General features: G+C 49.5%; 1 protein-coding gene across 1 annotated transcript in view; it reads right to left on the reverse strand.

The window, feature by feature from the left end:
* Nucleotides 1–25,205, reverse strand: part of KCTD19 (potassium channel tetramerization domain containing 19) — a 580,310-nt gene that overhangs the window by 328,528 nt on the left and 226,577 nt on the right. Inside the window, exon 5 of the mRNA XM_030205019.1 lies at nt 14,159–14,290. Coding sequence (XP_030060879.1) covers nt 14,159–14,290 — 132 coding nt within the window. The remainder of the gene's footprint in view (nt 1–14,158; nt 14,291–25,205) is intronic.

The raw sequence follows: 25,205 nt of genomic DNA on the forward strand, positions 1-25,205 counted from the left end.
CAGAATACTGAGGGAGCTCAGAGAGGTTCTGGCGGGTCCTCTTAAAGACTTGTTTAATAAATCCTTGGAGACGGGAGAGGTTCCGAGGGATTGGAGAACGGCGGAGGTGGTCCCTCTTCACAAAAGTGGCGATAGGGAAGAAGCTGGAAACTACAGGCCGGTAAGCCTCACTTCGGTTATTGGAAAAGTAATGGAAGCCATGCTGAAGGAAAGGATAGTGAATTTCCTGGAAGCCAATAAGTTGCAAGATCCGAGACAACATGGTTTCACCAAAGGGAAATCATGCCAAACGAATCTCATTGAATTCTTTGACTGGGTTTCAGGAGAATTAAATCAAGGACGTGCTATGGACTTAATCTACTTAGATTTCAGCAAGGCTTTCGACACGGTTCCCCACAGGAGGCTCTTAAATAAACTAGACGGCCTGAAGATAGGACCCGAAGTGGTGAACTGGATTAGGAACTGGTTGACAGACAGACACCAGAGGGTGGTGGTGAATGGAGTTTGCTCGGAGGAGGGAAAGGTGAGTAGTGGAGTGCCTCAGGGATCGGTGCTGGGGCCAATTCTGTTCAATATATTTGTGAGTGACATTGCCGAAGGGTTACAAGGTAAAGTTTGCCTTTTGGCGGATGACACCAAGATTTCCAACAGAGTGGACACCCCGGAGGGTGTGGAAAACATGAAAAAAGATCTGAAGAAGCTAGAAGAATGGTCTAACGTTTGGCAATTAAAATTCAATGCGAAGAAATGCAAAGTGATGCACTTAGGGAGTAGAAATTCAAGGGAGACGTATGTGTTAGGCGGGGAGAGTCTGATAGGCACGGACGGGGAGAGGGATCTTGGGGTGATAGTATCTGAGGACTTGAAGGTGACGAAACAGTGCGACAAGGCGGTGGCAGTAGCTAGAAGATTGCTGGGCTGTATAGACCAGCAGAAGAAAGGAGGTTTTAATGCCCCTGTATAAGACGTTGGTGAGGCCCCACCTGGAGTATTGTGTTCAGTTTTGGAGGACGTATCTTGTGAAGGATGTTAAAAAAATGGAAGCGGTGCAAAGAAAAGCTACGAGGATGGTATGGGATTTACGTTCCAAGACGTATGAAGAGAGGCTTGCTGACCTGAACATGTACACCCTGGAGGAAAGGAGAAACAGGGGTGATATGATACAGACGTTCAAATATTTGAAAGGTATTAATCCGCAAACGAATCTTTTCCGGAGATGGGAAGGCGGTAGAACGAGAGGACATGAAATGAGATTGAAGGGGGGCAGACTCAGGAAAGATGTCAGGAAGTATTTTTTCACGGAGAGGGTGGTGGACGCTTGGAATGCCCTCCCGCGGGAGGTGGTGGAGATGAAAACGGTAACGGAGTTCAAACATGCGTGGGATATGCATAGAGGAATCCTGTGCAGAAGGAATGGATCCTCAGAAGCTTAGCTGAAATTGGGTAGCGGAGCAGTTGGGGGGAAGAGAGGGTGGTGGTTGGGAGGCGAGGATAGGGGAGGGCAGACTTATACGGTCTGTACCAGAGCCGCTGATGGGAGGCGGGACTGGTGGTTGGGAAGCGGGAAATACTGCTGGGCAGACTTATATGGTCTGTGCCCTGAAAAGGACAGGTACAAATTCAAGGTAAGGTATACACATATGAGTTTGTCTTGGGCAGACTGGATGGACCATGCAGGTCTTTTTCTGCCGTCATCTACTATGTTACTATGTTAGTCTTGTCTCTGTGTGCTGATTGCTTCACTAGACCTCACCTGTGTGGGCTATGCCTCTCTGAGGAGCCAGCATCTAAGATTGCTCCCGCTTGTTTTGTGCCAGCTTCCAAGATGGCTCCTGCCTGTTCTTCCTATGTGTTCCAAGCCTCTCCTTGGTGTGAGTGTGTTCCCTGCTCCTGTCCTGAAGTAGGTGACATCATCAGTGACAGCCTTCATAAGGAAGTGCTGTGCTTGCATTCAGGGCCTTTTGCATAGTTTGTAAGAGTGTTATGCCATAAGGTCGTGAGGTTAGTGAGTGCTCTGTTGCGCTGCTACTTAGCCTTTCTCTGGGGCTCTTGCCCATCTGCTATTTGTGTCTGTAGACTGCTAGTCCTTCCGTGTGGGCTTTTGCCCTTCTGTTTTGTGGCTGTGGACTGCTAGTCCTTCCTTTGCTTTGCTCTGCGTTTGGAGTCTGAAGCTTCAGCCATTTTCTCTCTGTCTGTGTTTGAAGTTGCTGAAGCTTCAGCCCTGACTCTGTTATCCCTGGTTTATTCCTCTGCCTGCTGCCTGCCCAAAGACTCTGTTAGCTCTTGGTTTATTCTATTGTCTGCTGCCTGCCCAAAGACTCTGTTTGCTCCTGGTTTATTCTATTATCCGCTGCCTGCCCAAAGACTCTGCTAGTTCCTGGTTACTTCTTCTGTCTGTTCTGTCAAGCTTGCTTTTATACCCTGAGTCCTGTTTCTGCCAAGCTTGCTTGTATACCCTGAGTCCTGTTTCGGCCAAGCTTGCTTGTATACCCTGAGTCCTGTTTCTGCCAAACTTGCTTGTATATCCTGAGTGTATATCCTGAATCCTGTCTCTGCCTAGCTAGTGTGTATATCCTGAGTGTATATCCAGAATCCTGTCTCTGCCTAGCCTTTGTGTACTTCTTGTCCCCTTGGTCTGTCTTGTGTTTCTGGCTTACTGGCTGCATGCAGCTTTCAGTCCAAGTCTAGTATTTAGCCTAGTCTCCCTTGTGTATCCCGGACCCAGGGTGGGTCCTCTGGATCTTCAGTTCCTGCCTTATCCTGCAAGTCCTGCCGGTCACCCGCACTCCGGAGCTCAACTCCGGAGGAATGGTGGTCAAGCGCAGGTGAAGTTGTTCCTGTTCTGCCTGTTCTAGTTACCTGCCTCAGTACTACTCCAGTCCAGAGTTTCAGTCCTGCTGTTCTGTGTATCCAGTTCCAGGGTGGTCTTGCCTGCCACTGCCGCTCCTCGGCAGTGGCCCAAGGGCTCACGTATTCCGGTTCTGCCTCGAGAACCCGACAGAATGCAAAGGCCCCGACACTTAGGTCTAGGATGGGACGCATCCCCTCTGTTTTCTTCTGCACAAAGAAGTACCTGGAATAGAATCCCAGCCCTTCTTCCCCTAGTGGAACGGGTTCAACCGCATGGGCCTTCAGAAGGGCGGAACGTTCCTTTGCAAGTACCTGCTCGTGCTGGGAGCTGAACGAATGAAGTCCCAGTGGATAATTTGGAGGTTTGGATTCCAGATTGAGGGTATATCCTAACCGGACTATTTGAAGAACTCACTGGTCGGAAGTTATGGGAGGCCACCTTTGATGAAAAAACATTAACCTCCCCCCCGACCAGCAAGTCGTGCGGCACTGATACTTTTATTTTGGCTATGCTTCCCTGGAGCCAATCAAAAGCCCATCCCTTGTTTTTGCTGGGGAGCAGTAGGGGCCTTGGGTGCATGCTGTTGACAAGAACGAGCAACTGGGGCTGAGCCTGAGTAGGCTGGAAAGATGCCAGGCTGTACCTACGCCTAGAAAAGGAATAGGGAGCACTCCGAGGTCCACCAAAATACCTCCTAGTTGTGGAGGTGGTAGCAGAAGGCGCCCGGCGCATGAAAGAAGCTATAGCACTTGTGTGCTTCTTGCATTGGTCAACCAGATCTTCTACCTTCTCTCCGAAAAGATTATCGCCCCCCCCCCCCCCCCGTCAAGGAATATCCGCTATCCTCTGCTGGACCGAATGGTCCAGGTCAGAGACATGCAGCCGTGAGAGTCTGCGCATCGCTATACCTTGAGCAGAGATCCTGGATTCTACATTAAAAGTGTTGTATGTGCCCCTGGCCAAAAATGTACAATACACCTTCTGCTACCTGACCAGCTGGCGAAAAGGTTCGGCCTGCTCCGGAGGGAGGGCATCGACTACACTAGACAGTTGCCGCACCGAGTTCCACAAATGGATGCTCGTGAAGGAGCTGGTATGATTGTATATGGGCGGCGATCATAGCTGTCACTGCCTCCCTTAGGTGGAGAGGTGTAGTCCAGGACCTCGAGCATCTCAGCCCTGGGCTCATCCTCCACATCTACGGGGAATGAAATGGCCTGAGCCATTTCCTGCACAAAAGATGAGAAAGAGAGGCTCTCAGGAGGAAACAGTCTCCTTTCAGGTGGAGGGGAAGGTTCAGAGTGAATTGATTTGCACTTTTCTGACTACTGACAAGTCAGTTATGTTGTATAGCTAAAAGCTCAAACTTAAAAATACCTAAGAACTGCATTTTCTGTATTTTTGCTAAGAGCTGTGAAAGCTGTGAATACAAGGTCACGTTGATTCAGCAAGGAGTGCTCATCCCCTCCCTGACAGAGTTGACTGACTCAGACAAGGACACTAAGGGGGAGATGCACTAGAAAATCGTTGAAGCCCTTCCCTTACTGATTCCCTTAGCGAATCGGTAAGGAATGGGCATGCATCAAATAAAAGGAATGCAAATGAGCTGCTCGTTGTAGCTCACTTGCATTCTCTGTTCCATCTGTAAACAGTCGGCCAGTCGAGCATGCGCAGAGCAGCCAAGCGTTATGCTGGCTGCTCTGCACATGCCAAGGACGTCCTTTATGGACGTCCTTCACTCAAAAAAAAAAAAAAAGTTAGCAGCACGTCCGATCCCGCTGCACAAGGGCTTAGCTGCCCCCCAGCACCATCTCTGGTTTCCTGCCTGTGCATCTCTGTGACTACTCCTTGCCCTGCTCCCTCCCCGTCTGTGACGGTCTCTTTCTCTCGCTTGATCCCTCCCTTTCTCCTGCCTCCGGTGTCCTGGCTCGCTCCCTCCCTCTGTGTGTGATCCAGTTGGCTGCCCAGAACTTTCAGCCTGTCAGCAGCTGCTGTAATGGGAGAGATCGCTCTACTCCGGGATCCAAGAAGGCACAGCTCCCTCCTCCAGGTCTCTCTCAGTCAATCACAGCGCGTTTAGCTGTCACTGGTGTCAGCTAAACGCGCTGTGATTGGCTGAGAGAGACCTGGCGGAGGGGCATAATCGAGCATCCTTGAAAAAAAGCCCTTCCTGCTCATCAGGGATGTCCTTCTAAAGTGCCTAACAAGGAGGTCCCTGATGAGCACCCCCAGAGGTCTATAGCAGAAAACCCTCCAACACTGATCCAGCAGAAGTGCAGAGCGACCACAAGCGCTCCCTCCCCTCCCCCTTCTGTGTGTGTGTGTATACAGGAGATGAGTGCTGTGTTAGGGCTCTGCTGCTGTCCTCCTCCTGAGCTGTAAAGGACATCCAAAAAGAATGCCTTTGGAGTGTTTTTTTTTTCTTCCGATTCTTTCCTTTGCCCCAACAAGAGGTGTAAACCTCCCATTAGGTTTTCCACGGCAAGGGGATCGCAAAACGGTAGTGCATCTCATTATAATAGCCTTGCAATAGCCTTTGGATCATCTGCATTCCGTTTTCGTTAGCTGCTACCGTGATCGGAAAATGGCTCGGAGAAGCCTTTAGTGCATGCCACGGTTTACTACTTGCTCATTAATGGCTCGTTAAGTTTAGTGCATCTGGCTCTAAGAATGTATTTACTGTTTGAAAGCGAATATATTTTTGAGGTGGCTAGACAAAATAGAGATAAGATCTGGGTTTTGGAAAGATTCCTGTAGCAAAGTGGCGACTGCAATCTTCTGTGAAAGAAACCTTGGACTTCTGTTTTTCATAAACATTCAGATTGTGTTTTCCATTTTATGTAAACAATAAAGAAAGACCGAAATTAGCTGAAATTGCAAACTGCATGATTTTTGGGAGAGAATTGATGACGAATGCATTGTGCAAAAGAGTATATAAGTGGCTGCTGTGTGGTATTTAGACAGAGGCTGAGATGACCAACTGAGTGACTCTTTACCACAGCGGTCTCTCTCCCCCTCATAACAAATTGTTATTTGTTACTGACTGATTGCTTTGTTGTTACCTAATTTGGTAAGTAATAAAGACTTTCCCCTTCAAAGGAACATAGTCTCTGTCCTCTCTGCTTTCTCTGTCTTCTCTGTTTCCTCTGTCCACTGTATCTTGGGGTGGGATGTAAGGAGGCAGAAACCCTATTTGCCCCATAGGTCCAAATGGTATATTTCCTATGGTAAGTAGAAATATATCAGAGAAGGAATTCCCATCTATTATAGCCCTTCCCTGAGACTAGGTAGTTATCAGAGGGGGCCATGGACTCCACTATAAACAAGAGGGAATCTCAAAGGACTCATCTGAGGAAAAGTACCCGGGATCTTCCTCTGACTCCCATAAGCGTTCCTCCTTGGTATCGGAGAGCACTTCCCTCAGTGACTTCCGAAACTGGACCTGCCTCGACGCTGAAGACCTGTGGTCTCGATGGCGATGTCGAGGGGCCGACTCCCGCGCAGACTACGGCGAAGCTCCAACGACATTGATGGGGAGTCGACCTGGGTAGCAGCCGATACCGGAGCCGCAAGCGGCACCGACCTTCGGGACCTCACCACGGTTGAAGGGCCAGACACAGCTGTAGCGGACGGCAAGGTAGGTGCAAGTACCTCCGACACTGATGCAGATTGATGCAGCAGTCCTTCCAGAAGTTCTGGAAGCAAGGCCCGAATGCAGTCTCGAGAGTTGCCATCGGAAGAGGCTGCGGGGCCGGTGGAGCAGTCGATGACAGAGCTGCCTGGGGTTCGGAAGCAGGAACCGGGCTGCTGAGAGACCGTGCTGGCACCTCTTGTATGGAGGGTGAGTGGTCCTCCTGGCGTCGATGCTTCTCCGGTGCCAATTCCCTTGGCTCCCTGGATCTCCCGGCACCATGCGTCGAGGGAGAACGGTGTTGGTACTTCTTTGCCTTCGCTCAATGTACCTCACCCAAGGCTCCTCGGTGCCGAAGAGGACGTCGTCGAAACCCCCACGTCGCCTCGGGGTCAGGTCCGATGATGGACGGTCCTGAGGGGCCTGCATAGCTGGAGGCCTGAAGGCAGGTGGAGACCCACTCGATGCCTCGCTGCTCCCAGTGTGTCGTGGCCTCTCAGCAGCCATGCCTACCTCCACTCCAGACGTCGATGCGTCCCTTGATGTCGATGTTGCCGACCTCAGTACCAATGTCGATGCGGAAGGACTGGACCGAGCCCCAAAAACTTTTTCTCTCTGTGCTTCTCGAGCCAGTTGAGTCATTTTCTTCATACGAAGACAAAGGGCACAGCGGGCCGGGCTATGGTCGGACCCAAGGCACTGAATACACCACAAAAGGGTATCAGTACCTGAGATGGTCCGGTTGCACCGAGAACACCAGTTGAAGCCACTGGGAGTCTTCAATGACATGGAAGGGAAGACTGCCCTAGCCAAATCAAAAGTCTCGATGGTGCTGAAAAAAGTGCACCAAAAACAAAGGGAAAAACCCCGGCCAAGCAGGCCTAAGGACGACCGTGACTAAAGTAAAAGAAAACTTATACACATGCTGAAAAACTAAGAATATATGGGGATTTTTTTTTCTTTAAAAGAAGAAAATAAAGAAAAATGAACAGAAATAAGCGAAAAATTGCAAAAAAGACACTGAGGCTCTCCTGGGCGACAAAGCAGAGCCAGGTAAATTAGCTGCCACTCCTCATGCGGAAAAACAGAACTGAGGAGCGTGGCCACGCGGCTTGCGGGGAAGGGACTCGGTGCATGCGCAGACGTGCGGCGTGCTGGAAGGCTCCAGCAAACATTTTGCTGTACTAAATGCCGGTTCCCGGGCCGGCACAGCTCACCGACCCAGCTGTGAGAATAATACAGCCTGCTTGTCCTCGGAGAATCTTCCTTTCATATTGAAAGGGGGAGAGGCAAAATAATAAATTAGAGAAGGGATGGGAATGGAATGGGGATTATCTTTGTTCACAATCCCACTCCAGCACCTCATGAAAGCCTGCAGCTACCTCAGGTGGCTACTAAAAAAAATGGCAATGGTCTTTGGTCTTAAAACGCCATGGTAGAGTAACCACAGCGTTGTCACACGCCAAATCAGGACTATCGCTGGGCTACTGCAGAAGCCTCATGGTCGTTCCCACCCCGAGTGCACACTACTTCCGTCATGACAAAGATATTTTGTATTTTTGTAGTGCGGGGTTAGCATGGGACCCCTTACCGTCACCTAAATAGGTGGTAGTATGGGCACTCCCGAAAATGACCATGCGCCAATCTCTGTGATTAGCACAGGGCCATTTTTTTTTTTTTAGCTGAAAACAACCTTTACCCACTGCAGTAAAAGGGGGCCTCGGAAATTCTGCATAATAATTAGCAAAAATGTGACAAAAATTGTGACAAATAAACTTGCTTTTGATTTTTTTTTTTTTGGCACAGAATGTTTTTTTTTTTTTTTGTGCAGATTCCAGCAGGAGTAAAATTCATGCTGTGTTACAATTGCAGCAGTAATCTGCTGCTTAGTGCAAAATGTCAACTTTCCTGTCAGTGGCATTACCCTGTACACAGTCAGACACCTCTTCCTCCCCCCCACAAACATATCTCATGAGTGAGGGTGCTGTACAGCTCAGGAGGGGAGGGGAAAATATCTTGACAGGTAAGTTGAATACTGTCAGCAAAACTTGGGGATAATATGGGGACTCCATCGTGCTTCATCCTTCTCACATCGTGTTTCATCCTTCTCAATCTATCTGCTGCTTTTGACACTGTTGATCACTGCCTACTCCTTGATACGCTGTCCTCACTTGGATTTCAGGGCTCTGTTCTTTCCTGGTTTTCTTCTTATCTCTCCCAGCATACTTTTAGTGTATACTCTGGTGGATCCTCCTCTACTTCTATCCCACTGTCAGTTGGTGTACCTCAGGGATCTGTCCTGGGACCTCTTCTTTTCTCCATCTATACTTCTTCACTTGGTACTCTGATCTCATCCCATGGTTTTCAGTATCATCTTTACGCTGACGATTCCCAGATCTACCTCTCCACACCAGAAATCTCAGCAGGAATCCAGGCCAAAGTATCAGCCTGCCTGTCTGACATTGCTGCCTGGATGTCTCTCTGCCATCTGAAAATAAACATGACCAAGACTGAGCTTCTTATCTTTCCACCTAAACCAACCTCTTCTCTTCCCCCATTCTCTATTTCTGTGGATAACACTCTCATCCTTCCTGTCTCATCAGCTTGTAACCTTGGGGTCATCTTCGACTCCTCCCTCTCCTTCTCTGCACATATTCAGCAGACTGCTAAAACCTGTTGTTTCTTTCTCTATATCACCAAAATTCTACCTTTCCTTTCTGAGCACACTACCAGAACCCTCATCCACACTCTTATCACCTCTCGCTTAGACTATCGCAACTCGCTTCTCACAGGTCTCCCACTTAGCCATCTCTCTCCTCTTCAATCTGTTCAAAATTCTGCTGCACAACTATGCTCATATTAGCCCTCTCCTCAAGTCACTTCACTGGCTCCCTATCCCTTTCCGCATACAGTTCAAACTCCTCTTATTGACTTATAAGTGCATTCACTCTGCAGCTTCTCAGTACCTCTTCACTCTCATCTCTCCCTACACTCCTCCCCGGAACTCTGTTCACTGGGTAAATCTCTCTTATCTGCACCCTTCTCCTCCACTGCTAACTCCAGACTCCATTCCTTTTATCTTGCTGCACCATATGCTTGGAATAGACTTCCTGAGCCAGTACGTCAAGCTCCATCTCTGGCCGTCTTCAAATCTAAGCGAAAAGCCCACCTTTTTGATGCTGCTTTTAACTCCTAACCCTTGTTCACTTGTTCAGAACCCTTATTTTATCATCCTCACTTTAATATTCCCTTATCTTTGATTTGTCCTGTTTGTCTGTCCTAATTAGATTGTAAGCTCTGTCGAGCAGAGACTGTCTCTTCAAGTGTACAGCGCTGCGTACGTCTAGTAGCGCTACAGAAATGATAAGTAGTAGTAGTTTGGCTGCTTATATGGTTGGCGTGGTGGAAACGACAACCAGCTAAGCATGAGTGACTGGGGCCCATGCAGAGTGATGAGCCACCTTGTTGGGCAGACTGGATGAATCATGCTAGTCTTTATCTGTCATCATTTACTTTGTTAATGTGTTAGTGTCTAGCAGTATCCACCCAGGCCCCACCCCCAAACCTTAAAAAAATGCCCTGGTAGTCAGCAGCTCCTCTGTCCCCCCTCACTCCTTCCTCCCTCCAGTCAAAAAAATGCCCTTGTGGTCCAATGCCCCCCCCCCCCCCCCCCGACTCGGCCAGGCCCGGCCACCTTACCCTTGTCACAAATTAACCTGGTGGTCTAGAGGACTCCCACCTCCCCAGACCCCCCCACCAGAAACTCCCTTATATGGTAGATAGGCCCCATCCAGTGCATCTCAGGATGCACTGCGCGAGGCAAAGTGCTGCCATTTTGAAGATGGAGCCCAGAGAAGCAGGAGCAGGTGGATATCACTCCTGCTTCCTACTAGGTAGAGGTTTTTTTTTTGTTGGGTTTTTTTTTTTTTTTGGGGGGGGGGGGGGGGGGGGTATTTTAACCATAAAGCACTTCTTTGTATATCAAGAGCTTTAATGAGAAGTGAGGAAGCAGAATATTACTGGCATCAAAGAACAATCATGTCCAGATGGTTTTTAAGTGCCAAAAAGTCCTCTGGTTTACATGTAAAGCTGCACAGCTTGTGCAAGTCACCTTTGCAGGAGAGTTAAACCACAAGGGGCTTAACTTTACTCATGTTTTTACTGCCAGGCGATCAAATATCGCTGCAGCATTCTGACCAGTGCAGAGTTAGCAGCAAATGACAGGACTAATATAAAATGCAATTCTTTTCTTCTTTTTAACAAATTGCTTGCCTACATTAGAATATACATACATATATATAACAGGTACAAAATAGTGCCAACGTTAAAAAGTTAAATTAGTTAACTTAATGGTACATAGAAAAAACACTGAAATTCAAGAGTATAGAATCCACTACCACAAATGTGCTGTTTTCATGTGACCACAGTTTAAGCTAGCTCTAAGATAGAGAAAGCATTTGTGATGAAGACATGACTGCCTGTAATAAGTTGCAAAATATAAAATGTTTTGTAGAACTCTGTAGAACTACAGTTATGCTTTCTGTGTAGAAAGGAAAAACTTTTATTTTGTGAATCTGTGTGATGAAGAGAGGCAATATAAACCTGTCATGAATGTGACTGGGTAGAGCAATTTTAAATGTGAACTAGAACTTTGAGAATCTGTGTGGCTGGACTTTATAACAGCATGCATGTTGATATAGAACATGTCTGAGCATGTCTCACTGCCCACCCCTTCCTGATAAAAGGGGTGCAAAAACACAACACGTGACAACACATGACAATCAGATATAAACGGCAGCACATTGTAGGCACTGTAAACATACATGACCCCTCTTTACTTCACTCTTTCATAAGAATCCACATTAAGCTTCAATAGTTTACGACTTTTATTATTATATACAATATACATGTTACTACCGTCTTTTCACACGTTTATTCAATGGCCATGGCCTATTATGTCTGCGTCGCCACTGTCACAGTCCTTCAAACAGTTTGGAGGAGGATCGACACAGAAGTGGAGGAACTCGAATCCCTACAGTCATAGCAGGAATAAATCTGAAGGAGTAGGACAGGAAAAAAGCACTTCCAAAAATACGAGGGAGTCAAAAGGTTCATTGTACACAATGTTTATTCTGAAAAGTACACCTTATAGACTTGACAAAGAACTGTGTTTCAGTGCAAAGCACCTGCTTCAGGAGTCAAACATTAAAACATCAAAAATAATGATAAAATATGTAGAAAACCATGTAAAAATACATTGAGAGATTGTGAAGCATAAGAAAATACATGAATAATAAATACATTGATAATAAATGTATTAAAAATACATTAATAATATAGCTCTTCAGGTTTATATACTTGCCATTTAGATTTCAAGTACAATATAAATATATAACACTTTGGAGCTCATTTTCAAAAGAGAAAAACGTCCAAAAAGTGGCACAAATCTGCATTTGGATGTTTTTCTCACAAAAAATGTCCAAATTGGTATTTTCAAAACCAATTTTTAGATGTTTTTCTATGAAGTCCGTCATAAGTGTGTTCAAATCACAAGGGGGGCGTGTCAGGGGTGTGCTAAGTGCGGGATCTAGGTGTTCCTAACACTTGGACATTTTTCAGCCATAATGGAACAAAACAAAAGTGTCCAAGACTAAAACTAAGACGTTTTGAGCTAGAACTGTTTTTATAATGAATAAGACACAAATGGGTGCCCTAAATGACCAGATGACCACTGGAAGAAATCAAGGTGACCCCCCAATACCCCCCAGTAGTCACTGACCCCCTCCCACCCCACACAAATGTGAATACAAACATGTTTTTTTAATGTCTTTAGTCATGGCCAGGGACCAGCAGTGTTGTATAATACAGTATACTGTTACTCATAAAAACAAATTAAAGAGGCTTTTCCAGTAAACAGCATGGTTCCTTGGGTGTTTAATAAGACTGATACAGTGTCACCATCTCATGTCCCAGACATCCTCCAGCTTAAAGTCCCATTTGTAAACTCTCTGTATACCTTGGGCATTTTTGAGTACATACTGGCAGCAGCACAAACAGGACATGTTGACAGCTGATGACTCTGCTGCATCTCTATACACATTGTTGTTCATCTACAACAGAATATCGATAGGTAAACATGGTTCAAGAAACACCAAGCATAACGTATATCCCTGAATTCATTTTTGTCAGAAATAAACAGAAGTTTATGCTAACCTGAAACTTTTTCCAATAAATAAAAACGATCAGTAGAGATGAAATGCTTTTCAAATACACGGAGGCTGCCATGTTTCTGTGATCTACTTCGCTTCTGTATAGATGGGGTGGAGCTTTTGCTGGGGATCATTATGGTAACCAGTTTTTGTCAGGTCTTTGAGACACACCCAGACACATTCTATAACCAGAATTCCATGCCAGGCATATAGTTGCTTAGATAAAGATCCAACACCACAATTGCAGAAGGACATAACTTCATGCTTTTATTAAATCCAACTCTTACTTTCATGTATATGGTGGGTGGCTACAAGTTGTAGTCAGCTAATAATTTTATTTCCAGTGTTTTATATCTTTAGATATTTATGCTCTTTGTATTTATGTATATTGATTGTCTTCCTTTATGTATGTGTTACATATGTCACTCTGATGATATAGATATTATCTTAATAGTATGCTTTTCCTAATTGGATTGATATTAATTTCATTGAGCAGATATTTATGTGCTTTATATTTTGATTTGGCCTTACAGAACACTCCCATATAGAAGGACTTGTTGAATGATGCTATCAATTATCATGATAATTTAAAAGTGTGGGGGGGGAGGGTATGATGTGCAAAAGTGCCACTTTGACTTGCCCCCTCCCCATACTTAGCTTGCCCCCCCCCTGGTGCCACCCCAAATATTTCTGTCTAGAGATGACACCGACTAGGGCAAAATTATGATATCACTTCCTGTGAGACCACCTAAAGGGGCAGGGTTTAGGGAGGAGTTATGACATCATTTCTGGCAATATCATCAAAAGGGTTGGGGTGGGAGGGGTGTGGCTTGGGCAGAGAGTTGGCAGGGCTTGGGTGGAGTGGGCAGGGCTAAAACAGATACTCAATTCTGATTGGCTGACAACCCAGAAATAGGTATGACACCTGTCAAAATCAATTATGCAAATTAGGCTTGACAAAAGCTTGTGAACCTTTCTACTGGTTAAGGATTCTTCATTATGGAAATGAGTGGAATGGAATACTACTACTCAACATTTCTATAGCGCTACCAGACTTACGCAGCGCTGTACAGTCAAACATGAAGATAGGGGATGATTCTTTAACTTTACAAACACTAAAACAACAGGACATTCAATGAAATTGCTACCTTGTTACTGGTAATCATGACAACCAATTTGCTTACCTGTAGCTGATGTTCTCTGTGGCCAATAGGATACAAGTCTTCACAACTGAGTGACGTTATCCTGCTTCACAGCAGATAATTCCACTTAGGAGAGAACCTAGCTGGCTAACATTTTTGTTTTCTGGCTTAGATCCATATGAAAACGGTCTTTTTTAAGTACTTTGCAGCATATATTCCATATGAAGCAAGTTTGAACAACATCATTGTATTGAAATATATAACTCTAGCTAGGACCCAAGTTTAATGTAAAACTTATGAAATGTTAAAAGCTTGTGTTACGAACCTAAATTATTCTTCTGGATTTTGACTGCATCTGTAAGCTCAGGGATTCCCAGCTGTTCAACTTCTGTTTCCAAAATCTCTAAGCTGGAAAAACTTTCTGGTAATAAAATCTTCCCAGATTGAAGAAAATTAGCTATTAAATAATAATAATAAAAAAGATTCAATATAATTAGTGAAAAGAATAAAAGGTAAAATTATGTATCATACCTGATAATTTTCTTTCCATTAATCATAGCTGATTAATCCATAGACTGGTGGGTTGTGTCCATCTACCAGCAGGTGGAGATAGAGAGCAATCCTTTTGCCTCCCTATATGTGGTCATGTGCTGCCGGAAACTCCTCAGTATGTCGATATCAAAGCTCCATCCGCAGGACTCAGCACTTAGAGAATTACACCCACAAAGGGACACTCTGCCCAGCTCACCACCGCCGAAACGGGGGAGGGGAATCAACCCAGCTCATCCCCACACAAGTGGGGGAGGGGAATCCGTCCAGCTCATCCCCGCGGAGTGGGGGAGGGACACCACACCCGCCGATGCGGGGGGATCTGGCTTATCCTGCAACCGAAATCGCGGGAGGAGCTGACTGACCCTAACACCGCCGAAGCGGGAGGGGTACAAAGCTGCCCTACAGCCGCACGAAGCGGGAGGGAGCGCCGGCAGAATTTAGGTCTCAATCCAGCTCCATAAAACGGAGGGGAGAGGAATGCAGCAGCTCACTGTAACACAAAATCGTCTCAACTCCTGAAGAATCCAATTGAAAAAACTTGAACACGAAGTCCTCCTGAACAGGAACTGAAGACTAAACTTGAACCTGAAATGCAACCAGAATATAAACAGTACAGATATCTGGGAGGGGCTATGGATTGATCAGCTATGATTAATGGAAAGAAAATTATCAGGTATGATACATAATTTTACCTTCCATATCATCATGCTGATCAATCCATAGACTGGTGGGATGTACCGAAGCAGTACTCACCCAGGGCGGGACACAGAAATCCCTGACCGCAACACTGAAGCTCCAAACCGGGCCTCCACCCGAGAAGCCACAGTCAAGCGGTAATGTCTGGAGAAGGTATGAGCCGATGCCCAAGTTGCCGCCCTACAAATCTCTTCCAAGGAGACGGACTCGGCCTCTGCCATCGAGGCCGCCTGTGCTCTAGTGGAGTGAGCCTTCAGCTGGATAGGCGGCACCTTCCCTGCGGCCACATAAGCCGCTGCAATGGGTTCCTTGACCCATCGTGCCACTGTAGGCTTGGCAGCCTGCAGACCCTTACGAGGACCTGCGAACAGCACAAACAGATGATCGGACTTCCAGAATCATTGGTCACTTCCAAGTATCTGATGATGACTCGTCTCACATCTAAATATTTGAGAGCAGAGTACTCCTCTGGGTAGTCCTCCCTACGAAAGGAGGGTAGACAGAGCTGCTGATTCACATGGAAGCGAGGACCAATCTTGGGCAGAAAGGAAGGCACTGTGCGAATAGACACTCCTGCCTCAGTGAACTGCAGAAAGGGCTCGCGACATGATAGCGCCTGGAGCTCGGAAACTCTTCTGGCTGAAGTGATAGCCACCAAAAAGACTGCTTTCAACGTCAATTCTATCAGAGATGCCCCTGACAAGGGTTCACAAGGCGGCTTCTGCAAGGCTCTTAGCACCAGATTGAGATTCCACGCAGGTACCACTGCGTGCAGAGGAGGGCGCAGGTGAATAACTCTCTTGAGAAAGCGCACCACATCTGGCTGCAATGCCAGGGAAACACCCTTCAGGTGACCCTGAAGCAAGCAAGAGCTGCTACCTGGACCTTAAGGGAACTGAGCGCCAGGCCTTTTTCCAGACCTTCTTGCAGGAACGCCAACACTGATGAAATTGGAGCAGTGAAGGGAGAAAGTGAGCCTGCCTCACACCACGATGTAAAGGTACGCCAAACCCTGGTGTAATCAGTAGAAGTAGAGCGCTCTATGCGATGACCTTGTCTGAGAAGCTCCGCTTGCTCCGACGCTGCCGCTCAATAGCCAGGCCGTAAGACCAAAGGGGGATGGATCCTCCATCACCACGGGACCCTGATGCAACAGGCCCCGCTCCGCTGGCATCTGCAGAGGTCCGTCCACTGACAGCCTGATCAAGTCCGCATACCAGGGACGTCTGGGCCAATCCTGACTCACCAGGATTATCCGGCCCGGATGCTTTGCCACCCGGCCTAGCACCCTGCCCAACATGGGCCAAGGCGGGAACACAAAGAGGAGCTCCTGTGTCGGCCACTGTGGGAGAACAGCATCTACTCCCAGAGATCGAGGGTCCCGTCCTCTGCTGAAAAAGCGCGGCACTTGGCAATTGGCTGAAGACGCCATCAAATCTAGGCTCGGCTGGCCCCAGCGCTTCGTGATGTCCAAGAACGCCTGAGCAATATTCATGACTCCCGCAATGTGGGCCGCCGACAGCTGTTCCAGGTTTGCTTCCGCCCACAGGCATAGCTTCATGGCCTCCTTGGCTAGAGGGGCGCTCCTGGTACCTCCCTGGTGATTGACATAGGCCATAGCCATGGCATTGTCCGACAGGACCCGTACTGGCTTCAGCGCCAGGCCCGGGAGAAACTCCAAAGGCGCCAACCGAATGGCTCTGAGTTCCGGGAGGTTGATAGACCACTCTGCCTCTGCAGGGGACCAGAGCCCCTGTGCTGTCCTTCCCAAGCAGTGGGCTCCCCAGCCCCACAAAGAGGCGTCCGCCGTGACGAAAACCCACTCCGGGGTCACAAGAGGCATTCCTGCGGACGGCTTGACTGGCCTCAGCCACCAGCTCAGGGCCTTGCGCACCGCTGGATCCAAGGGAAGGCGCACAACGTAATCCTCCGAAGCTGGAGTCCATCGCTGCAGCAGAGAGAGCTGTATAGGTCTCATTTGGGCCCTGACCCAGGTCACTACTTCCATCGTGGCAGTCATAGAGCCCAACAGCTGCCCATAGTCCCGAGCCTGAAGAGAAGAGGCTGCTAGGAACTTGTCCACCTGAGCCTGAAGCTTGACAATCCGATTGTCTGGCAGGAACACTCTGCCCACTTGGGGGTCAAATCGAACTCCCAGATACTCCAGGGACTGAGTCAGGCGCAGCTGGCTTTTCTCCCAGTTGATGATCAACCTCAGGGAGCTCAAAAGAGCAATCACCCGGTCTGAAGCTCTGCCACACTCTGCATAAGAGGGGGCTCGGATCAACCAGTCATCCAGATAAGTATGGACTTGTACTCCTTTCTTGAGTAGGAAGGCCGCGATGACCACCAAAACTTGGAGAAGGTCCGCGGAGCAGTAGCCAACCCGAAAGGGAGGGCTCTGAACTGGGAGTGTCCTCAGAACTGCAAAACGCGGAAAGTGTTGATGAGGAGGCCAGATGGGAATATGCAAGTAAGCTTCCTTGATGTCCAAGGATGCCAGGAACTCCCCTGCCTGCACTGCCACTATAACAGAGCGGAGAGTCTCCATCCGGAAGTGCCAAACTTCCAAGGCCCGATTGACCCCTTTGAGGTCGAGGATAGGCCGTAGAAAACCTCCTTTCTTAGGTACCACAAAGTAAATGGAGTAACGTCCCTTGCCAGGGTGACCTTCTGGCACCGGAACGACAGCACCCAGGCGGATCAGATTGTCCAAAGTCTGCTGCAATGCCACAGCTTGACCGGAGACTTGCAGGGAGAGTGCACAAACCCGATTCTTAAGGGTAGGCAGAACTCTAGCTTGTAGCAGTCTCTGATGACTTCCAGCACCCAAGCGTCTGAAGTTACCCTGGTCCACTTGCCCAGAAACGAGGATAGGCATCCTCCAATCTGCTCTGGGCCATGGACCAGCGCCCCGTCATTGGAAACGAGACCCTGGGGGAGGACCGGAGGAGGCACCTCCGGGACGGCGGTCTCTGCGAAAGGAATGCTGCTTGGGGGAGAAATTCCTTTTGATGGAAGAGGGGGCAGAGGAGCTCGACTTGCCCGGGCAGTACCGACGGGCTTCCTGAAACCGTCCTTTGGAGGAACCGGGGCGGGCACCATTGGCCCGAGCCCTGACCTCCGGTAACCTCTTGCCCTTAAACGTGCCGAGATCGGTCACAATCTTGTCCAGCTCAACCCCAAAGAGCAGCTTGCCTTTAAAAGGCAACTTAGCCAGGCGAGACTTAGAGGCGTGGTCAGCAGACCAATGCTTCAGCCAAAGCCACCGCCGTGCAGAGACTGTCTGAGCCATACCTTTAGCCGAGGCTCTCAAGACATCATACAGCCAGCATGCCAAGTAGGCCAAGCCCGATTCCAGGGCTGGCCAATCAGCCCTCAAGGAAGGATCCGAGGGGGAAGCCCGCTGCGCAAGCGTCAGGCAGGCCCTGGCCACATAGGAGCCACAAATTGAGGCCTGTAAACTTAAAGCAGCCGCCTCGAAGGACGACTTTAAAGCCGCCTCGAAGGACGACTTTAAAGCCGCCTCCAAACTCCTGACCTGCTGAGGTAGAGAACATATTGAGGAGTTTCCGGCAGCACATGACCACATATAGGGAGGCAAAAGGATTGCTCTCTATCTCCACCTGCTGGTAGATGGACACAACCCACCAGTCTATGGATTGATCAGCATGATGATATGGAAGTAAACAACATTTACCAGTTACATTTCATTTCAACAAAGTTCTTATTGAACAACATTTATAAAAATGATTACGACATAAACAAAGAATTGTAAATAGTTTTAATATACAGAACTCATTAGCAGTGAATTGAATGCAGTCCCAAATCTCTTAGCAGTTCTTTTATTAAGCCATAGTAAGAAATGGCCAGAGTATGCTCTTACGTGGGTCTTTCCCATGAGCTAAGACCATTATTACTGTAAAACAAATGTTCATTAATGACCATGTGCTAATGTTAAATACCAAAAATATATAAGAAAAAATTGAGCCCAAACTCTATGCAAGACAAAAAATATCTGTGAGACAATTTAAACAACTCACTAACAATAAACAAAACATTAATAATGTATAACTGGAGAAAAAGGACCTCTGATACCTAGACACTGATGTGTTCATATCAGGTTTCCAAATTTGTATCATTCATTGGTCCAAGAAACTATATAAAACATACTGTCTGAAGTACTGATATCAACAAAACAAACACTTTTGATCTACGGGGGAAGTTATCAATGTGGACTACTATTAGGTCAGGTTATTTTATGACAAGTTGGGCTATTTTAACACTGGATCCCATTTTATGCAATGAGACCTTGTGCTAAATTAAACTGGCTTGTGGTAAAATAATACAACATAACAGTAACCCACATTGAACTCCCCCCTCTATAAAACAGTGAACTTATTTCAATCCAAGAGAGGAACATCTTGACTTTACAGATTCCTCAGGGGTTTGATTACAAAACTGACTTTACCGCTCAGCTCAGAACTGCCTGACATGATCTTCTTGTGCTGCCTTCCACAGTCACTGTTTATAAGCACTATGCAAAACTATCATCACTTCAACAGTTAAAGCGAATGCTACATACCTGTAGAAGGTATTCTCCGAGGACAGCAGGCTGATTGTTCTCACTGATGGGTGACGTCCACGGCAGCCCCTCCAATCGGAAACTTCACTAGCAAAGTCCTTTGCTAGCCCTCGCGCGCCCGCGCGCACCGCGCATGCGCGGCCGTCTTCCCGCCCGAAACCGGCTCGAGCCGGCCAGTCCAGTATGTAGCAAGACAATACACTTCAAGGGAAGACACAACTCCAAAGGGGAGGCGGGCGGGTTTGTGAGAACAATCAGCCTGCTGTCCTCGGAGAATACCTTCTACAGGTATGTAGCATTCGCTTTCTCCGAGGACAAGCAGGCTGCTTGTTCTCACTGATGGGGTATCCCTAGCCCCCAGGCTCACTCAAAACAATAACATTGGTCAATTGGGCCTCGCAACGGCGAGGACATAACTGAGATTGACCTAAAAAATTTACCAACTAACTGAGAGTGTAGCCTGGAACAGAACAAACAGGGCCCTCGGGGGGTGGAGTTGGATCCTAAAGCCCAAACAGGTTCTGAAGAACTGACTGCCCGAACCGACTGTCACGTCGGGTATCCTGCTGCAGGCAGTAATGAGATGTGAATGTGTGGACAGATGACCACGTCGCAGCTTTGCAAATTTCCTCCATGGTGGCTGACTTCAAGTGGGCTACCGACGCTGCCATGGCTCTAACATTATGAGCCGTGACATGACCCTCAAGAGCCAGCCCAGCCTGGGCGTAAGTGAAGGAAATGCAATCTGCTAGCCAATTGGATATGGTGCGTTTCCCTACAGCCACTCCCCTCTTGTTGGGATCAAAAGAAACAAACAATTGGGCGGACTGTCTGTGGGGCTGTGTCCGCTCCAGATAGAAGGCCAATGCTCTCTTGCAGTCCAATGTGTGCAGCTGACGTTCAGCAGGGCAGGAATGAGGACGGGGAAAGAATGTTGGCAAGACAATTGACTGGTTCAGATGGACCTCCGACACAACCTTTGGCAGAAACTTAGGGTGAGTGCGGAGGACTACTCTGTTGTGATGAAATTTGGTGTAAGGGGCCTGGGCTACCAGGGCCTGAAGCTCACTGACTCTACGAGCCGAGGTAACTGCCACCAAGAAAATGACCTTCCAGGTCAAGTACTTCGGATGGCAGGAATTCAGTGGCTCGAAAGGAGGTTTCATCAGCTGGGTGAGAACGACATTGAGATCCCATGACACTGTAGGAGGCTTGACAGGGGGCTTTGACAAAAGCAAACCTCTCATGAAGCGAACAACTAAAGGCTGTCCTGAGATCGGCTTACCTTCCACTTGGTAATGGTATGCACTGATTGCACTAAGGTGAACCCTTACGGAGTTGGTCTTCAGACCAGACTCAGACAAGTGGAGAAGGTATTCAAGCAGGGTCTGTGTAGGACAAGAGCGAGGAACTAGGGCCTTGCTGTCACACCAGACGGCAAACCTCCTCCAATGAAAGAAGTAACTTCTCTTAGTGGAGTCTTTCCTGGAAGCAAGCAAGATGCGGGAGACACCCTCTGGCAGACCCAAAGAGGCAAAGTCTACGCCCTCAACATCCAGGCCGTGAGAGCCAGGGACTGGAGGTTGGGATGCAGAAGAGCCCCTTCGTCCTGCGTGATGAGGGTCGGAAAACACTCCAATCTCCACGGTTCTTCGGAGGATAACTCCAGAAGAAGAGGGAACCAGATCTGACGCGGCCAAAAGGGAGCAATCAGAATCATGGTGCCTCGGTCTTGCTTGAGTTTCAACAAAGTCTTCCCCACCAGAGGAATGGGAGGATAAGCATACAGCAGACCTTCCCCCCAATCCAGGAGGAAGGCATCCGACGCCAGTCTGCCGTGGGCCTGAAGCCTGGAACAGAACTGAGGGACCTTGTGGTTCACTTGAGATGCGAAGAGATCCACCAGGGGGGTGCCCCACGCCTGGAAGATCTGTCGCACCACACGGGAATTGAGCGACCACTCGTGAGGTTGCATAATCCTGCTCAACCTGTCGGCCAGACTGTTGTTTACGCCTGCCAGATATGTGGCTTGGAGCACCATGCCTTGACGGCGAGCCCAGAGCCACATGCTGACGGCTTCCTGACACAGGGGGCGAGATCCGGTGCCCCCCTGCTTGTTGACATAGTACATGGCAACCTGATTGTCTGTCTGAATTTGGATAATTTGGTGGGACAGCCGATCTCTGAAAGCCTTCAGAGCGTTCCAGATCGCTCGCAACTCCAGAAGATTGATCTGTAGATCGCTTTCTTGGAGGGACCACCTTCCTTGGGTGTGAAGCCCATCGACATGAGCTCCCCATCCCAGGAGAGACGCATCCGTGGTCAGCACTTTTTGAGGCTGAGGAATTTGGAAGGGACGTCCCAGAGTCAAATTGGAGCAAATCGTCCACCAATACAGGGATTCGAGAAAACTCGTGGACAGGTGGATCACGTCCTCTAGACCCCCGGCGGCCTGATACCACTGGGAGGCTAGGGTCCATTGAGCAGATCTCATGTGAAGGCGGGCCATGGGAGTCACATGAACTGTGGAAGCCATGTGGCCCAGCAATCTCAACATCTGCCGAGCTGTGATCTGCTGGGACGCTCGCACCCGCGAGACGAGGGACAACAAGTTGTTGGCCCTCGCCTCTGGGAGATAGGCGCGAGCCGTCCGAGAATCCAGCAGGGCTCCGATGAATTCGAGTTTCTGCACTGGGAGAAGATGGGACTTTGGGTAATTTATCACAAACCCCAGTAGCCCCAGGAGGCGAATAGTCATCTGCATGGACTGCAGGGCTCCTGCCTCGGATGTGTTCTTCACCAGCCAATCGTCGAGATATGGGAACACGTGCACCCCCAGCCTGCGAAGCGCCGCTGCTACCACAGCTAGGCACTTTGTGAACACCCTGGGCGCAGAGGCGAGCCCAAAGGGTAGCACACAGTACTGGAAGTGGCGTGCGCCCAGCTGAAATCGCAGATACTGTCTGTGAGCTGGCAGTATCGGGATGTGTGTGTAGGCATCCTTCAAGTCCAGAGAGCATAGCCAATCGTTTTGCTGAATCATGGGGAGAAGGGTGCCCAGGGAAAGCATCCTGAACTTTTCTTTTACGAGATATTTGTTCAGGGCCCTTAGGTCTAGGATGGGACGCATCCCCCCTGTTTTCTTTTCCACAAGGAAGTACCTGGAATAGAACCCCAGCCCTTCTTGCCCGGATGGCACGGGCTCGACCGCATTGGCGCTGAGAAGGGCGGAGAGTTCCTCTGCAAGTACCTGCTTGTGCTGGAAGCTGTAGGACTGAGCTCCCGGTGGACAATTTGGAGGTTGAGAGGCCAAATTGAGGGTGTATCCTTGCCGGACTATTTGGAGAACCCACTGATCGGAGGTTATAAGAGGCCACCTTTGGTGAAAAGCTTTCAACCTCCCTCCGACAGGCAGGTCGCCCGGCACTGACACTTGGATGTCGGCTATGCTCTGCTGGAGCCAGTCAAAAGCTCGCCCCTTGCTTTTGCTGGGGAGCCGCGGGGCCTTGCTGATTCGCACGCTGCTGACGAGAGCGAGCGCGCTGGGGCTTAGCCTGGGCCGCAGGCTGTCGGGAAGGAGGATTGTACCTACGCTTGCCAGAAGTATAGGGAACAGTCTTCCTTCCCCCGAAAAATCGTCTACCTGTAGAGGTAGAAGCTGAAGGCTGCCGGCGGGCGAACTTGTCGAATGCGGTGTCCCGCTGGTGGAGAGACTCTACCACCTGCTCGACTTTTTCGCCAAAAATGTTATCCGCACGGCAAGGCAAGTCCGTAATCCGCTGCTGGATTCTATTCTCCAGGTCGGCGGCACGCAGCCATGAGAGCCTGCGCATCACCACACCTTGAGCAGCGGCCCTGGACGCAACATCAAAAGTGTCATAAACTCCTCTGGCCAGGAATTTTCTGCACGCCTTCAGCTGCCTGACCACCTCCTGAAAAGGCTTGGCTTGCTCAGGGGGAAGAGCATCAACCAAGCCCGCCAACTGCCGCACATTATTCCGCATGTGTATGCTCGTGTAGAGCTGGTAAGACTGGATCTTGGACACGAGCATAGAGGAATGGTAGGCCTTCCTCCCAAAGGAGTCTAAGGTTCTAGCGTCCTTGCCCGGGGGCGCCGAAGCATGTTCCCTAGAACTCTTAGCCTTCTTTAGGGCCAAATCCACAACTCCAGAGTCATGAGGCAACTGAGTGCGCATCAGCTCTGGGTCCCCATGGATCCGGTACTGGGACTCGATCTTCTTGGGAATGTGGGGATTAGTTAATGGCTTGGTCCAGTTCGCAAGCAATGTCTTCTTCAGGACATGGTGCAAGGGAACAGTGGACGCTTCCTTAGGTGGAGAAGGATAGTCCAGGAGCTCAAACATTTCAGCCCTGGGCTCGTCCTCCACAACCACCGGGAAGGGGATGGCCGTAGACATCTCCCGGACAAAGGAGGCAAAAGACAGACTCTCGGGAGGAGAAAGCTGTCTCTCAGGAGAGGGAGTGGGATCAGACGGAAGACCCTCAGACTCCTCGTCAGAGAAATATCTGGGATCTTCCTCTTCCTCCCACGAGGCCTCACCCTCGGTGTCAGACACAAGTTCACGGACCTGTGTCTGCAACCTCGCCCTGCTCGACTCCGTGGAACCCCGTCCACGATGGGGGCGTCGAGAGGTAGACTCCCTCGCCCGCATCGGCGAAGCTCCCTCCGCCGACGTAGTCGGGGAGCCTTCCTGGGAGGTGGCCGCGGTCGGTACCGCACGCGGTACCGACGTCGGGGACCTCAACCTGGGCGATGGGCCAGCCGGCGCCACGCTCGACGGTACCGGTGGCGCAAGCACCGCCGGTACCGGAGGGGTAGGGCGCAACAGCTCTCCCAGAATCTCTGGGAGAACGGCCCGGAGGCTCTCGTTTAGAGCGGCTGCAGAGAAAGGCTGAGAGGTCGATGCAGGCGTCGACGTCAGTACCTGTTCCGGGCGTGGAGGCTGTTCCGGGCTGTCCAGAGCGGAGCGCATCGACACCTCCTGAACAGAGGGTGAGCGGTCCTCTCGGTGCCGATGCCTGCTGGGTGCCGAATCCCTCGGCGACCCAGAGCTCTCGGTGCCGACACGGGGAGGAGACCGGTGTCGATGCTTCTTCGATTTCTTCCGAAGCATGTCACCGGAGCTCCCCGGCACCGACGAGGAGGACGTCGAATCCATCCGTCGCTTCCTCGGGGCCGAGACTGAAGAAGGTCGATCTCGGGGGGGCTGTACCGCAGGAGCCCTCAGGGTAGGCGGAGACCCACCCGAGGGCTCACCGCCACCAGCAGGGGAATGGACAGCCCTCACCTGCACTCCACCCGATGCACCACCGTCCGACGACATCAGCAGACGAGGTCCTGGTACCACCGACGTCGATGCAGCTATCCGATGTCTCGGCGCCGATGCAGAGGCCCGATGCCTCGATGCACTCGATGCAGGGGCGGCCGAGGAAGATGGTCTGGACGCTGACGACGTCGATGCACTCGAAGATCCCGGTGCCGATGCCGACGAAGAGCCCGAGAACAACACGTTCCACT

Source organism: Microcaecilia unicolor, chromosome 5 (assembly GCF_901765095.1).
Source record: "Microcaecilia unicolor chromosome 5, aMicUni1.1, whole genome shotgun sequence".
Classification (NCBI taxonomy): Eukaryota; Metazoa; Chordata; class Amphibia; order Gymnophiona; family Siphonopidae; genus Microcaecilia; species Microcaecilia unicolor.